Genomic DNA, 15,221 nt, shown 5'->3' on the forward strand with positions numbered 1-15,221 from the left:
CAAAAATGTAAATTATAGGGAATAAAGGCTAGCGCATGTTTCTGTGTCTTTACGCACCGTCGTGTCGACACACTCGCTTCCATTCATGTTGTTGGGCGAAGAGGCAAAAAAGGAAGCGATTAATCGCATGACTTATTCACATGTATTCATCACTTATCTACTTACAACTAAACAATTTGTTTCTTGTTTATTAGTGAACTTGATCAGCAATGGTTAGTGAATCTTAATGTAACTCTTCCCCAAAAATTGTTTCTTGAAGTGGACAAATTAGAGACAACACCTTGGGTTTTAGGAAAGCCAAGGAATGATTTAGGGACATTTAATTGAGAAACGAATTGCCAGATTAGGAGATAAACCAGCGTATTAACAGAACAATATTTACTAGCAAATAAATCGGAACAATATCAGAACAATCTAACCGGCCCTTTCGGAGCAACAGCAACACGATATAAATGTGTTTTCTTTTCATTAGTGTGGTAATCAGGTGGCAGCATCAACGTCTAACGCGTTAACATGCCCACATGTTATATATACACATATATATAATGTGTTTAATGGTCTTCTCTCTGCAGGCGTCATGTCCACCTTCCTCCATGTTCATCCGTTTGGAGCCAACCTGGAGTACCTGTGGTCCTACATCCAGAGACTGGACACTAAGGTGTTCCTGCTCTGTTTGCTAAACATATCATAAATCATCCACTTTTATGTGTATACATATACATTTGTGCAGTCTGATTATTTACTGAGCTGCCTCTCTGTCCCCCCGTCTGTCTGTCCTCAGGTGTCTGCAGTGGACCTGGAGCGTCTGATGGTTCGTCTCCCCAACATGTTCAGACAGGAGCTGAGTGGCGTTGGAGCGACTCTGGAGAAACGGTGGAAGTTCTGCGGCTTCGACAGCCTCGGCTCAGCGTGACACAGGAACCATGCATACGCACACACGGACTGGGACACGCACACGCTATCGGTGTGCGTCGGCGTCCTGAGCCCAGTTGGCTGTATCGGCGTGTGGGACACTGAGGAGACGGCCTTGTTCTGCTTCATCTGACCTTCAGGTTGGACCAGCATCCTGGTCCTCGGCCATCCGGATTTAGACAAGAAAGAAGAAATACCAAAGTTTCTGAGAAGGGTTTGATTCCTAATGTCATTTAATTTCATGGATGGATGATTACGAGACACGTTGTCTTTCAATCTGTCATCGCTCTCCGTGGTGCAGACGGATTGTTCTCAGAGTCTGATTCTTCTAACAGTTTGTTTGGGATGTAAAACATTAAATATTAACGGGCTATACGTTCAACCAGTGAAAAATTCCGGAAAATGCAAAACATATCATTTGTTTTGATTCTTTCGAAACCGAAATCTAATGAGCTCGGAAGTTACGTCTTTATTTAAATATGGTACAATTATAAAGGTGATTTTTATATTATTGTCTATTGGACTTAGTACATCATATTTCTCTGTTCACAGTGGTCATGTCTTAATAAAAAGAAGATAATTTTTCCTACAGTTTTCCTGCAATGATTATAACTGGAAGAGGTCAAATATTATTATTGTGATTATTATAGGAAATAATTGGGATGACAAAAACAAGATAAAGAGTCTTCAAAGGGTGATATAAGAGAAGTGACAATGTTTTATGAAGAAGCTGATGTTGCATCTGTATTTAAATATGTTAATAGCTGAGTAGGTTCTTGTTAGCTTCAGTCTTTCTGAAGAAGAGGGGACGCTGTTCTGTTTCAAAAGACTCCAATGCTGTCAGACTATAAATGATGATAAACTGATTTTGTACGTTACTTCGTTAAAGTTAGAGTACTCTTTTTTTTTGTCAGCAGAAACGACTCGCATTTACTTAATTTATGAGTAAACTATACTATTACTATAGTGTTCTGATTGAATGCTTTTTACTCTTTAGTAAATACAGTTTCTTTCCTAAGTTTATGAATTATAACTATCAACTCATTTTGTCAGAATCCTTTGTGTTAGTTACTATTGTCAACTCAACTAACATTCAAATTATGTTAACTTCAGTCAACTAATATTAGCTACTTGTCAACTAATGTTAACTACAGTCACCAACATTTAACTAACGTTAGCTATCCCAGGGATTCCCAAAGTGTGGTGCGGGCACCCCTTGGGGTAACATGTAATGGTGGTCAAATGAAGTCATAATTCATATTAAATATCATTTGTAAATAATCAATATGGTTTTTACACAAAATAGAGACATGACTTGTAAAACTACCCTTTGTAAGATTGCAATTTAAAATAAAAAACGTACAATTTAATAAATACACTTCAGCTCCTCCTTTTTACACGCACGTCTCGAGAGAGGACAGGGACAGAGAGAGGACAGAGACGGAGAGCGAGGACAGACACGGAGAGAGAGGACAGGTACGGAGAAGGACGGAGAGGGACGGAGGAATCTGAGGCGATAGAATTGGAGAGCTAATACTCACGTCTCTTCCTAGCTAACGTAACGTTACCTCGCTCTCTTTGATGGACGCCTCCCTTAGTATCTGTTTCTGAGACTACGCATGTGCCAATATTTGTTCTTTACATGGTTTACTGTGTTTAAGTCATTTAAAATTCCCCTACCTCCGACGATCAGTAGTGATGTGTAACTCTACATTTGGAATTTTAAATAATTTAGCCGCTATGTACGGTTAATTGTAAATGGAATATGATGCAATCTGCCTGTGAACCTGTGCGTGTGTCCTTGTCCTTCTTATTGCTCCTTTAAAGCAGTGGCGATGGTCCATAGAGGGCAATGAGCCATAGTGACACACCCTCTCCTAGCAACGATGTCCCATGATGCATTGCACTGAAATCGGCCATGAGCAACGAAAAACAAAAAAGTTTTGTTTTTTTAAATCATTTTTGTTGTTTATTATATTAAAAATACATTTTACAAATAGTCAATATTTGTGTTTTTGAAACGTGGATTATATACCCGGTAATATTTGTAAATTAAGATATCTGCTCAAACTATAGGCTATGCGTTTCCTGCACGTCCTCTGCGCTTTTCTGCTTGTCTCAGCTGGACTCGGGCCGGTCCCAAACCGGCGGGTCTAAGAAGCAGTCAGCCAATCACTGATAAAGTTAATGAGTGACATTATAATTTCAGCGTCCTAAAATCCATAGAGATTTGGTCCCTTTGCCGCCCTACGCTGCGCTCTCGTCAAGGCGCCGCTTAACAACATAACAAGAGCAGTGTCCTTCAAGAGGACACAACCCGAAACTAGAGGTAAAACAACTGGACCCAGATCAGCCCGACCTCACCATCAGAAAACGGACCGGCGAGAAAGGGAAGCCGACTTCTACACCTGGGGTGTTATTACTACTCATTCTCTCGCGCGAGTTATCACTTAACGTTCGGTGGCGATCGCCGAAAAACAGAGCGGAACAGCGTCTGTTTGGGGCACTAACATTTGCTTTCACAACCGATACATTGTATGTAACATTATTGATGACAAAGTCCAGCCTCTCGCACCTTTTTGCTTAATTATTGCACAGTTTGTCAGTCAGCATCAATGAAAACACACACTGCTGAATATGAAGGCAAATGGCTTGTTGTCCACATTCAGTCAACAACACTTATCAATTAGATATTAAGCCCCAAAATAGTTCCTGACTCACCGATTGGCAGATTTTTTGCACAATCCATCCGCTCTCATGAAAACTCAGATCGGTGACTCGTCATTTGGACTTCGAATTAAACGTTACAACGTAGCTGGTGTGGTGACGTCAGCTGCGTAAATGTAATATCCATCCATCCATTTACAAACTGCCTATCCTGCACACAGGGGGCTGGAGTCTGTCCCAGCCAACTTAGGGCGAGAGACGGGGGACAGGGCGATTCACAGAGACAAACAACCATTCACACACCTACAGGCAATTTCCCACAATTCACCCAGAGCATGTCTTTGGACTGTGGGAGGAAGCCGGAGAACCCAGAGAGAACCCACGCAGACACGGGGAGAACATGCAGACTCCACACAGAAAGGCCTCTGGCCGGAGTGGAACCCAGGACCTTCTTGCTGTGAGGAAACAGTGCTGACCACCACGCCACCGTGCCACCATGTCCAGTAATATCTCGGTTTTGGTCCTTGTTTGATACATAACGTAGATGATTACTTGCACAACCTATTTACGTGCAAAGGCACAGCAGAGTTGTGCGTTTTGTCGTACATGTAGAATACAAGATCGAATGCGCATGCGCAACATGGGTTTTTTGCTCGTCCACAATGAGTGAAAAAGCAGCTTATTCTGCTATTTGTATCTCATTATGCGTAACGGCTGCATTTGTCATCGTAACATCTAAACAATTGGAATAGAACACATATTGCATATACAACTGTAAGAATAAACAGTAAAAATACAAATACAAGTTTATTAAATAAAAGGATGTAATAAATATTTTTATGTTTGAATTTTGGCAGATAGATGCTACGTGGTCGCCCGTTCTACAGATGCTATGTGATGTTGGTTAGCTAAAGCTAACGCACTCATTACTTGAACCCCCCCAGATACATTTCCCGCCGTAACCCATGGAGGATGCCACCAACAATTAAACGTCACCACCGATAATTATACTTAATATTATACTTAATTCTAAATAAACTTAAATGCTGCTGTACTAACACATGTTATGCAGTGACGAGTAGTCAGGGTAGGTACCTTGTCCAGAGTGTGTCATGGTATTCTGTGATTCAGCCCTGTGTTCGGTTGACAAAAGTAACCACATTCACTCACAACAACCTGAATAAAATCTTGTTAGGCGTAGACTAAACTGGCACCTCAACGCATACCGATACAAGCTTCAGTCAACTAACTCTAGCTGGAGTTAAATAACGTTAGCTATAGTCAAGCAACATTCAACTAACGTTAGCTTTAGCTAACCAACATCACATACCATCTGTAGAACGGGCGACCACGTTGCATCTTCTTCTATCTGTTGCCTTACAGCTTCATTTTGTATTCCAGTGCTTTATTTCTACTTGTTCTTCCTAATTGATAATGATGACTTTGTTAATCTGAAATGGCGTTGTCTGATTACGATAGGTCTTTGAAATGACTCCTGCCTTCTTGCTTCCGCTGTGAATTCCATTATTTCTCCAGTTTAACCCTGCGACATTGATTAAAACACTGTCAGTTGGTTCATTAACATATTCATTTGATGGTGTTGTTCTGTCAGCTGTAATGAGCAGAATGTGTCACATTACTTTGAATTATTAAATGAAAGACAGGAGCGTCTGGAGCTAACGGCTAACTGCGACAGCCCCAGTGCTGCTGTTTGTCCTCCGGTTAAAGCTTCTCCGTCTCCCTGGTGTTCGACATCAGAGAAGAAGATCTCCATCAGACGCCCTTTCTGCAGTATTCATGTTTCTGGTAAACGCCAACAGATGTCTCTCACAAGTCTTCATACGGCGAGACACAATCACTCTGGACAGGAAGTAAATGAGTAGATTAAAGGTAAAGGAAGCAGTAAAGGAGTTTAATGTGTTAAATCTGAGGAGAACACTCAGGCGGCTGTCGTCATCTCACGCCTACTGTGCCTCAGGTCTACCTTCCAGCGCCATCTGACCTCTGCAGCTCACCCAGAATGCAACAGCTCAACTGGTGTTCAACCTACATTCACCCACACCAGTCTACATCCAGGACCTGGTCTACCCTTATGTCCCTGCCCTTCTCACTCCGCTCTGCATCAATCTGCTTGTGTCTCCTCACAGAGACTAAACACTCATTAACATGCCGAGCGTTTGATGCCGTGGCTCCTAAATGGTGCAATAAGCTGTCCAATGACATCAGGACGGAAAGTAGAACTATAACAGAAACACACCTACCGACTCTGGACACCTGGACTTCACTTTAAATAATCTGTTTGTTTTCTTCTCCTCACTGCGGACAGAAATGTTAAAATAAAATAAGACTTATATTACAAATATTAAAATCTCCTGTGACCCTCCGGTGGGCCCCGAGCCGGTGTTTGTGCCCCGCTGCCTGCAGCCTCGGCTCCTCATGATTCAGAAGATTTCCCACTGAACCTGCCAGCTGGGACGCTTCCCTCAGTCACATGATCTCAGGAAGAAGAAGACAGGAAGCAGCTCGGCCGCCAAGTCCCGCCGCCCAGAAGCATCCATCACTGTGTGTGTGTCACTGTGTGTCTGTTTGTTAGCGTTTGTTGGTGTGGGTCTGTGAGCAGCCCCCCATTAGCAGAGCTTCTTCTCTAATGACTCCAATTAGCCGTCTCTTTGTGTTCTCTCTGTGTCCTCTTTGTCGGCGGCCGTGTCGACTCCTTCATGTATTTGTGAGAAGTGAACAAAGTCGTCGTGACGTCAATTTGAAACCTTGAGTTTGATGTTGGTCGTCTCTATCTTGGTTCTTGGTGTCAACCATGTTGTCTTCACGGCTCTGTACTCGGTGGTGATGAGGTCATTCACAAAGAGGCAAAGAACAACCCGAAAGAGACAAAAAACAACCATAAAGAGACACCCCAAAAGGGGAGAAAAAGACTTTACTATCATCAACATTGGTGAAAGAGTCCAACCAGCAGTAGGACGCTGGCAGAAAGGAGCAGGCAGACCACATTATACAATATATATATATATATATATATATATTTAGTTCATATTCCGGTCCTACACTGACACCTGCAGGCTGCATTAACTTATGATTTATTGTGTTTGAAGTCAACAAGTTTTTATTTTTATGATACAAATGATGAGCTCTCATTTTAACTCATGAAGCAGAAAACCTCAAACCAGCTTATTAACTTATTTCTGATTTATTATTTATATTAAGAGTATTTTACATTTCTGGACCTTGATTTAACATTTGATAGCTAAACTACTTTAATGTATGAAGCAAATATGGAGAGTGATAATCAACAAAGATTATTTAAGCTTTTGGTTTTCACTGTTAATATCTGCAGCCGGTAAAGATTTAACGAAAGCGTTAAGAAAATGACAAACCCATCAATTATGAAATCTGTAACTTTAGTCACAAAAGGACAAATACTTTAAAGGAAGTGATTACGATCCATCTAGATTAAAACACTTAATGAGTTAAATTAGATGCTCTACTGTGTGACTTTTGATTAGCAGTGAGTATTTGAGTCTGTGTGCGTTCATGAGATCAGAATCAGCAGACGGCAGACGATCAATATTACTTGTATAAATTATCAAAATAAACTGCTTCAAATCCACAGCAAAGATTCTAAAATAAATTAAAAAAAGAGATAAGTGTGTGTGACCCTGAATATTTTTATATGAGAAAACCAAGGTCTAAACCCACATGAGTGAAGATTGAACTTGATTTTCAAAATAAAATAGAAAGAAGCATGACAATAAACAAACAGAAATAACCACAGCAGAGACAACATGTAGTGCTGATAATCATGCTTTATTAAATCAATACTTGGATAAAACTCAAGGAGGCTGCGTAACTCTACGACTCTTGTCGGCGGTCAACGAGCCGAGCGACGTTCTCCGTCCTCGCGCCGGACGTTGGTGCTCCGGCTGCTCGGCTCGGCCGGCTCCTAAAACAACTAAAGAACCACACAAACACTCTGCAGACCTCCGAGAGGCGGCTCCGCCTCTGCAGGCCGAGCGGCGGGGGACGGACTCTCTCGATCCGCCGAGATCAGAGAAGAGATCCGAGCCGGCGGTCGGCCTGCCAAAGGCGGAGCTCTCAAACAAAAAGAACACGGGAGCTCAGGGAGTGCAGGCCGCTTGCACTGTGAGCGCGTCATCGAAATGGCGTTACGACGAGATCGGTCGGAGGGTGAGGTCCGGTCGCCCTGCGTGCTCGAGGGTAAGAAGCAAACAGCGGTCGGGACCTCGCGCTCCGCTTACGAATCTACGAAGGTTCTGTCTCGGTTGCGTTAACGTCGACGGGGAGCCTCTCGACCCGCCGAGGCAGCTTCAGACTTCAACGTGTGGTTGAGGCGCACAGTTTAGTTTCTCCGTCTGACGGGGTATTCGTTCCTCGAGGAACTTTCTCCCGTCAAACTACACTTAGTTTCACTTAGTTTCAGTTCATATATTATTGTCATAAATAACAATGCATACATTTCCCATAACCGTTCAATTCGGCTATATACATTATGTACATGTCAGAAAAGTGGATTCAAAATCCTCAGTCAGAGTTAACCAATATGGCACATTCTATAACAACGTTCGATTTGAGTCTAGTTTGGCATAAATTAATGTCATGTTTGGTAGAAAAAATAGTTCATATTTACAAGAGCAGGAATCCAGATGTTTTTCACGTTTATCATTTTGCTCGACTAATAAATAAAAAGGCACCGACGTGGGGAAAAGGGGATCTTTGATTATTGAGTTGTTTTTTGGGGTTTCTACACCGATCGAATGCTGATGTGGACGGTGGCCGAGTCAGACCCCAGCTCACTGGACAGCTTCAGGGTGTAGGTCCCGGCGTCCTCCTCCTTCACCCCAGTGATGATGAGGGTGGTCAGGTCCTCGGAGGTCTCAATGTGGAAGCGTCCGCCGGCCGTCACCTCGATGGCTCTGCCGCCCCGGGACCACTGGATGTGTTTGGCGTCACCGGAGAAGGCGCAGGTGACCGTGAGGACTTTTCCCGGCTCAATGCTGATGTCCTCCGGCAGAGCCTCGATCCTGGGCGCAGAGCCTGGAGACCACAGCGGGGCGAAGAGGTTATCAGTTATTTCTCATTAGATTGTGGGATATAAAATTTAAGAAAAGAGACAATATTCTTGAATTAACCAGGATTGAACGTCCGGAGGAACGTCTGTATGTTGACTGATCTATGAAGGCCTGAATGTATGAATACATCTCACAGTATTCTCGTTTGACTTCCTGTAAGGAGTGGACCAATCTCACCGATTGCTCTGAATGAAGATCCCTCCATGTGGGAGGAGCTGCCAGAGCTCATGGCGTACATCTCAGACGCCATGGAGGACATGCTGGACATGGACATGGTCTCAATCTTCATCTCGGCCGCCATGCTGCTGATAGAGCTGGACTCTATCATGGACGACATCATGGCGTGCTGGGCAGAGGTGGAGGACGTGGAGAAAGAGGACGACTCCTCCATCATGTGCGTTTCCTTCTTCATCATCATGGAGGAGCTCACGGACGATGAAGACTCCTTGTGGCTCATCATCATCGATCCCGAGGCTGCAGATAGAAACGGTAACCATGTTAACCTTCTTAAACCATCACAAGATTGGACCAGACTAAAATGGATACCTGAGGCAGCCGCTTACCTTTGAGGGCCAACTGCTGCTCGTGGTAGGCGCTGATCTTCACGCGCATGGACTGGAACACCTGTCCGCTGAATGAGAAGGAGGATTTGGAGACCCCTCCCTCTGACGTCATCTCACAGGTGTACTCTCCCTGGTCGCCATCTGCCAGGTTGTGGATGAGGAGGCTGCAGGAGCCCTCGGAGTAGTGCATCTCAAAGCGGCTGCTCTGGGAGATCTTCCTGCCATTCACAAACCACACCGCCTCCCTGACGCTGCTCTCGCAGACACAGGACATCCTCACAGAGCCCTCGCTGGCCTCCGCCTTCAGCTGACTCAGGACTTTGGGGGGTTTCGGGATGGGGGATTTCACAGTGAGCGGGGACACGACCCTCTTGGGGGACAGGACTGGAGGAGGAGACTTCACCCTCAGAGGGGATTTGATTCCTGAAGGTTCTGGGGACTTCATTCCTCTTGGAGTCTTGATTCCTGCAGGTTCTGGAGATTTTACTCTTATTGGGGTCTTGATTCCGGCAGGTTCTGGGGATTTTACTCCTAGTGGTGTCTTCATTCCGGCAGGTTCTGGGGATTTTACTCTTATTGGTGTCTTGATTCCGGTAGGTTCTGGGGACTTGACTCCTAGTGGTGTCCTAATTCCGGCAGGTTCTGAGGATTTCACTCCTAGTGGTGTCTTGATTCCGGCAGGTTCTGGAGATTTTACTCTTATGGGTGTCTTGATTCCGGCAGGTTCTGGGGATTTGACCCCTAGTGGTGTCTTGATTCCGGCAGGTTCTGGGGATTTGACTCCTAGTGGTGTCTTGATTCCGGCAGGTTCTGGGGATTTGACCCTTAGTGGTGTCTTGATCCCGGCAGGTTCTGGGGATTTGACCCCTAGTGGTGTCTTGACTCCGGCAGGTTCTGGGGATTTGACCCCTAGTGGTGTCTTGATTCCGGCAGGTTCTGGGGATTTGACCCCTTGTGGTGTCTTGATTCCGGCAGGTTCTGGGGATTTAACCCTTTGTGGTGTCTTGATTCCAGCAGGTTCTGGGGATTTGACTCTCTCCGGAGACTTGGCTGGTGGTGGTGACTTGAGTCTGGGTTCAGGAGATTTGACACTCTGCGTTGGAGACTTTACACTTGGAGCTGGTGATTTGACTGAAGGCTCCGGGGACTTGATGCTGGGGACAGGTGAAGCTAGAGAGGGAGCAGGTGATGTGACTGAAGGCTCCGGTGACTTTACCGATGGCTCGGGGGATCTGACGGCTTCGACCTCTTTTTTGGGAACTGGTCTGCGGATGGTCAAGGTGAAGTGCGCCTCCTGTCTGCCTGCTAAGTTCTCTACCACCACCATGTAACTGCCCTCGTCGGAGGCCGTCACGGACTGGATCTCCATGCTCGACTTGTACTGAGTGGTGGTGACCTGGACGCGCAGAGACGATTCCATGGTCCTGCTATGTTGCATCCACGTCACAGTTGGTGCGGGCTCCCCGTCGATATCACAGGAGAATTTGGCGGTCTCTCCCTCGGCAACTGTCACAGACTGGGGCTTGGTGAGGATTTTGGGAGAGAGAGAAGGCTTCGTCTTGTGGACAGTAACTTCCTCAGCGGAAGAGGACTTCACTCTAGCAGCAGACAAGGTGCGTTTCCCGGTCAGAGAAAATGCTTCAGACGAGTAGGAGGAATCAGATGACAGGTAATCCGCGGAGGCATACTTGATGGACGAATCGTACCTCTCTGAGGAGGCAGCATATCTCTCGTGCGACACAACCTCATGTGACTTGGTGACCTTAGACTTGCTCTCCTCCACCTGAAGCTGGGTCTGGGAAGCGTAGCCAGCCTTGAAGTGGCTGGTGTGATAGTGGTCAATCTTAGTGACTTCAGGGACATATCCTTTGGGGATATCCTCGTCCCTACGGCGAGAGGAAAAGGTGGTGTAGCCGCCACCTGACACGTCAAGGGTGGCGTAGTCCGAAGCTTCTCCCTTGGAGTTGGAGCAGACACAGCGGTACGTGCCACTGTCCTCCTCCTGGCAGTCCAGAATGGTGATGGACAAGACACCGCTCATGTTGGTGAAGACATATTTCTCACTGCTGTCGCTGATCTCAGTTCCATTGTGTAGCCACTTGACCTCGGACTCTGGCTTGCTTTGGATGTTCAGGGTGAATTTGGTGTCTTGGCCGATCGGTATGCGATGAGAGCGCATCCTGACAGTCACACGGGGTGCGTGGTCCAGGCTGAACGGGGTCTGGCTCACCACTTGATATTTCCTCTCTGACTTCAGGGCGGCCTTTCTGGCCTCGTAGCGGGACATGATGTCAAAGCGGGCAGACCGCTCGAACCTGGAAGACGAGCGGGATGACCTTTCAACAGACTTGATTGGGCTGGGAGAGCGGGGACGGGTTCTCTCGGGGGTGGGGGACCTCCTCTCCACAACCTCCCCATCTACTTCCACAGGCGGCCTGGAGCGTGACGGTCTGATCAGCTGTGAGACTGGACGCATTAGTTCAATATACGTGGGAGAAAGTGACCTTCTCCTTCTCATGAACTGAGAAACTGTGCGTTTCTTCTTCGTCTCAGCGAACTCAATGGCCTCGTACCTCACCTCCTGCCCCCTCTCTTCAACTTCCACGCCACGCCGCTCCATGCGGACAGGACTGCGGGTTGGAGAGGCAGAGAAGCCCAACTCCAGTTCGTCCTCCAGCATCATACTCTCCTCCTCTGCTCTCCTCACAGAAAGGTAGTCATCCACAGGCATCAGCAGCTCGTGGTCGCTAATGTCTCCCAAGGATCTCCTTCTGGATCTGAAGGAGACCTCGGATTCAGGAGAAGGTGAACGGCGGGCGGGTCTCACAGTCTCCAAGTCATCCAGAGAGAGTTTTGGAATACGCCATCGTGGCCTGTACTGGTCGGTGATTCTGGGGAGGGGCATGACGTAGAACTGCTCCCACCTGGAGAGGCGAATACGTCTCTGCCGCTTCTGCACAATCCTCTCCATCTTCTCGGAAACCTCGTACTGGTCCCTAATTTTTCTATACCACTTCATGTCAGAGAGAGGCATGAACTGTTTGATGGCTTTGTCCTCATCCAGAGCTCTGGGATCATGGATCACAGGCTCTGGTATCTCATAAGGCATAAAGATCCTCCTCTCCTCTTCCAGCTTCTTGGTGGTGGACTTCTCCACTGTGATGTCAAACTCACCCTCAACGTTCTTGGTACCCACCGCAGGCTTGTACATCTCCGCAGCGAACTTGATTGCATCCTGGGCGGTTGGGTTGAGAGGTACAAGCTCCTCGGTGGCCACAATCTGCAGGGCCATCTTGTTTGTCTTTTCAATTTGCTTCTGTACGTGTCTGTATTTCTCCTCTTCACTCTTGTACTCCTTCCTGGTGTAGGTCAGGCGATCCACCTTCAGCATAGCCTGGCAGCTTGCGGAGCCGGCGGAGTTGGTGGCAGTAACCATGTACACACCAGCGTCCTCGAGCAGAGTATTTCGGATGTGTAAGACGTGGCAGTCTACGTCCTCCTGTATGACAACAACCTTGGGACCGAACTGCAGCGAACGGCCGTCCTTCTGCCATTTCAGAGTCGGAGTTGGGCTTCCAGAGACTCTGAGCTCCAAGCGGACGCTGTGTCCCTCAACACAGTCAACGTTAGCCAGCAGACGTTTGAACATTGGCCTCATGGTCTCCTCAGTTACGGGATGAGGTGTCACGGTGAGACGCGCCTTGCAGCTGTCTTCTCCGAACTTGTTGTGAGCCATGACAGTGTATTCTGCATCGTCATCTAAACTCAGGTTGTGGACCATCAACTGGTAGAGACCCTTATCACTGGTGAACGTGTACTTCCTGTCATCTTCACCTGGCTTTAGTCTTTCCCCATTCTTCAGCCACGTCACGTGAGGCTCCGGGTGCACGGTGATAGTGACACCAAAGCGCACGTCTTCGCCGATGTAGGCAGAGCGATGGTAGAGAGGCAAAGTAAACTCGGGCGGCCTCTGCAGGAGTCTGGTCCTGTCAACTCTCCTCCTCATCTTCTTGATGGAGCGGCTGATGTAGTATTCTCTGATGCTCCTCACCGTCTCGACAAAGAGCTCTCCGTTAGCACTGTCCTCTCCATCATCACTCACCACCTTGCATCTGTACACCCCATCATCACTCTCTTCAATGTCCTTCACATAGATGCTGGCAAAACCGTTACTGTAAGTCATTTCATACTTGGTGCTTGAGTGCAGCTGACGGTTACCGTGGTACCACGACACCTGAGTACTCTTGTCGTAGTTGGTGATGTTGCAGGTGAATCTGACGTGGCCACCTTCTTCAGCAAAGCCGTGCATAACTGGCCCGGTGCGAAGGCCACGGTACTCTGTTCCAATCTTCACTTTACCCACGGCCAATCCTCTCTGGTTCTTAAAGGCGCCGCCGTAGGCAACACGAGCTGCAGATACAATGGTATCTGTCCTTTTCACCAGAGATTGGTAGTACCTTCTGTGTCTCAATGTCCTAATGGCCTTGTTGCTGACATTCTCAATCTTCATCTTGAGCCATGGGTGCTCTAGGGCCTCGTGGGCTGTCATACGGACCTTCCTGTCTCTGACCAGAAGTCTGTCAACAAAGTCCATCGCCTCCAGGCTGATGTCCTTGAATGCTTCGCTGTCGAAAATATATTCACAGTTGGAGATGTTCTCAACCATCTGAGTGATGGACTCTGCCCCAAACGGATTGAGGCCACTGAGCAACACGTAGGCCAATACACCAACAGACCACATATCAGTGGCTGTTGTGACCATGTCGTGGCGGTGGATCTCAGGGGCGCAGTACTCTGGAGCAGAGAACAGCATTCTGATGTTTTCTCCTGGCACCAGCAGTCTAGCCTGGCCCATCTCAATGATCTTTGTGGTGGTGCTTCTCCTCGTGGTGTAGACGATGTTGTCCGGGCGGATATCAAAGTGGCCGAAGTTGTGGATATGCATGAACTGGAGGGCAGAGCAGACCTGTTTCAGGTAGCGGACAATCTCCTGCTCCGTGAGCTCGAAGTTGCTTGTGCCAAGACGCTCAAAGATGTCAACTCCAGATATGAATTCAAAGATCAGGACGATCTCCTCCATGCTTTCAAAGTATTCATGCAGGTAGATGATATTCATGTGCCTTGCTACGTTGAGAGCTTCAATTTCTCTGAGAACCAACTCGCGGTCGGTTCCTTTGACCTTGATGGACTTGGCCATGAAGGTCTTCTTCGTGGCAATCTCTGTGCAACGGTGGACCACTCCAAACTGGCAGCGAGCTAGTTCCTCAGAGATGACGTACTTGGAGGACAGCTCCTTGACCTTGTAGAACAGAGCCTCCTCCTTGGTGGTCTCCCTGGTTTCATCCACTTCCTCGTCGTAGTTCCGGATCACAGACTTGTCTTCCTTGGTGGTGATGGGCTCTGTTGGTGGAGAAGGAGGGCTCAGGCCAAGACGGTTTTCAGCAATGAGGCGGAACTGGTACTTGGTCTTTCCAAATACGTTGATGATGGTAATGCTGCAGTCACTGGTCTGTCCAGCACGGATCCACCTGTCAGCAGTTGTAGGACACTTCTCCACTATGTAGTTGATTACGTCGCTTCCGCCATCATTGGCAGGTGGTTCCCAGGTCAAGGTAATGGAGTCCCGAGAAATGTCACTGACAACCAGAGCCTTTGGAGCTTCGGGTATGTCAGCCACATTCACCTCAATGGTTTGCTTGTCTGACCCAAATCTGTTCTTTGCCATCAAAATGTAGTAGCCAGTATCCTTCCTCTCCATTCCCTTCTGGAACACTAAAGAGGTGAAAGACCTGGTGGTGATGACTTGGTGATACGGAGAATTGGAGAGGATCTCCTGTCCCTTCTGCCAAGTGATGGCTGGCTCTGGTTTGCCAGAGATGGGGATCTTAATGGTGATGTGATCCCCACGGACGGCGTGGACTGCTCCCATTCCCTGGAGGTCCTTGGGCAGGTGGATCTTAGCAGGAACTGGAATTCA

General features: G+C 47.2%; 2 protein-coding genes across 7 annotated transcripts in view; one reads left to right on the plus strand and one right to left on the minus strand.

The window, feature by feature from the left end:
• Positions 1-2,286, plus strand: part of enox1 (ecto-NOX disulfide-thiol exchanger 1) — a 47,608-nt gene extending 45,322 nt beyond the window's left edge. For all 6 annotated transcript variants that reach the window (XM_078091044.1, XM_078091045.1, XM_078091046.1 and 3 more), the window contains 2 exons: positions 573-658; positions 782-2,286. In XM_078091044.1, coding sequence (XP_077947170.1) covers positions 573-658; positions 782-913 — 218 coding nt within the window. In that variant the 3' untranslated portion in view covers positions 914-2,286. The remainder of the gene's footprint in view (positions 1-572; positions 659-781) is intronic.
• Positions 2,287-7,379: 5,093 nt separating this feature from the next.
• Positions 7,380-15,221, minus strand: part of ttn.2 (titin, tandem duplicate 2) — a 171,725-nt gene continuing 163,883 nt past the window's right edge. The window contains exons 249-251 of the mRNA XM_078091002.1: positions 9,245-15,211; positions 8,859-9,155; positions 7,380-8,646 (exon numbers count right to left, since the gene is read on the minus strand). Coding sequence (XP_077947128.1) covers positions 8,354-8,646; positions 8,859-9,155; positions 9,245-15,211 — 6,557 coding nt within the window. The 3' untranslated portion in view covers positions 7,380-8,353. The remainder of the gene's footprint in view (positions 8,647-8,858; positions 9,156-9,244; positions 15,212-15,221) is intronic.

Source organism: Gasterosteus aculeatus, chromosome 16 (genome assembly GCF_964276395.1).
Source record: "Gasterosteus aculeatus chromosome 16, fGasAcu3.hap1.1, whole genome shotgun sequence".
NCBI lineage: Eukaryota > Metazoa > Chordata > Actinopteri > Perciformes > Gasterosteidae > Gasterosteus > Gasterosteus aculeatus.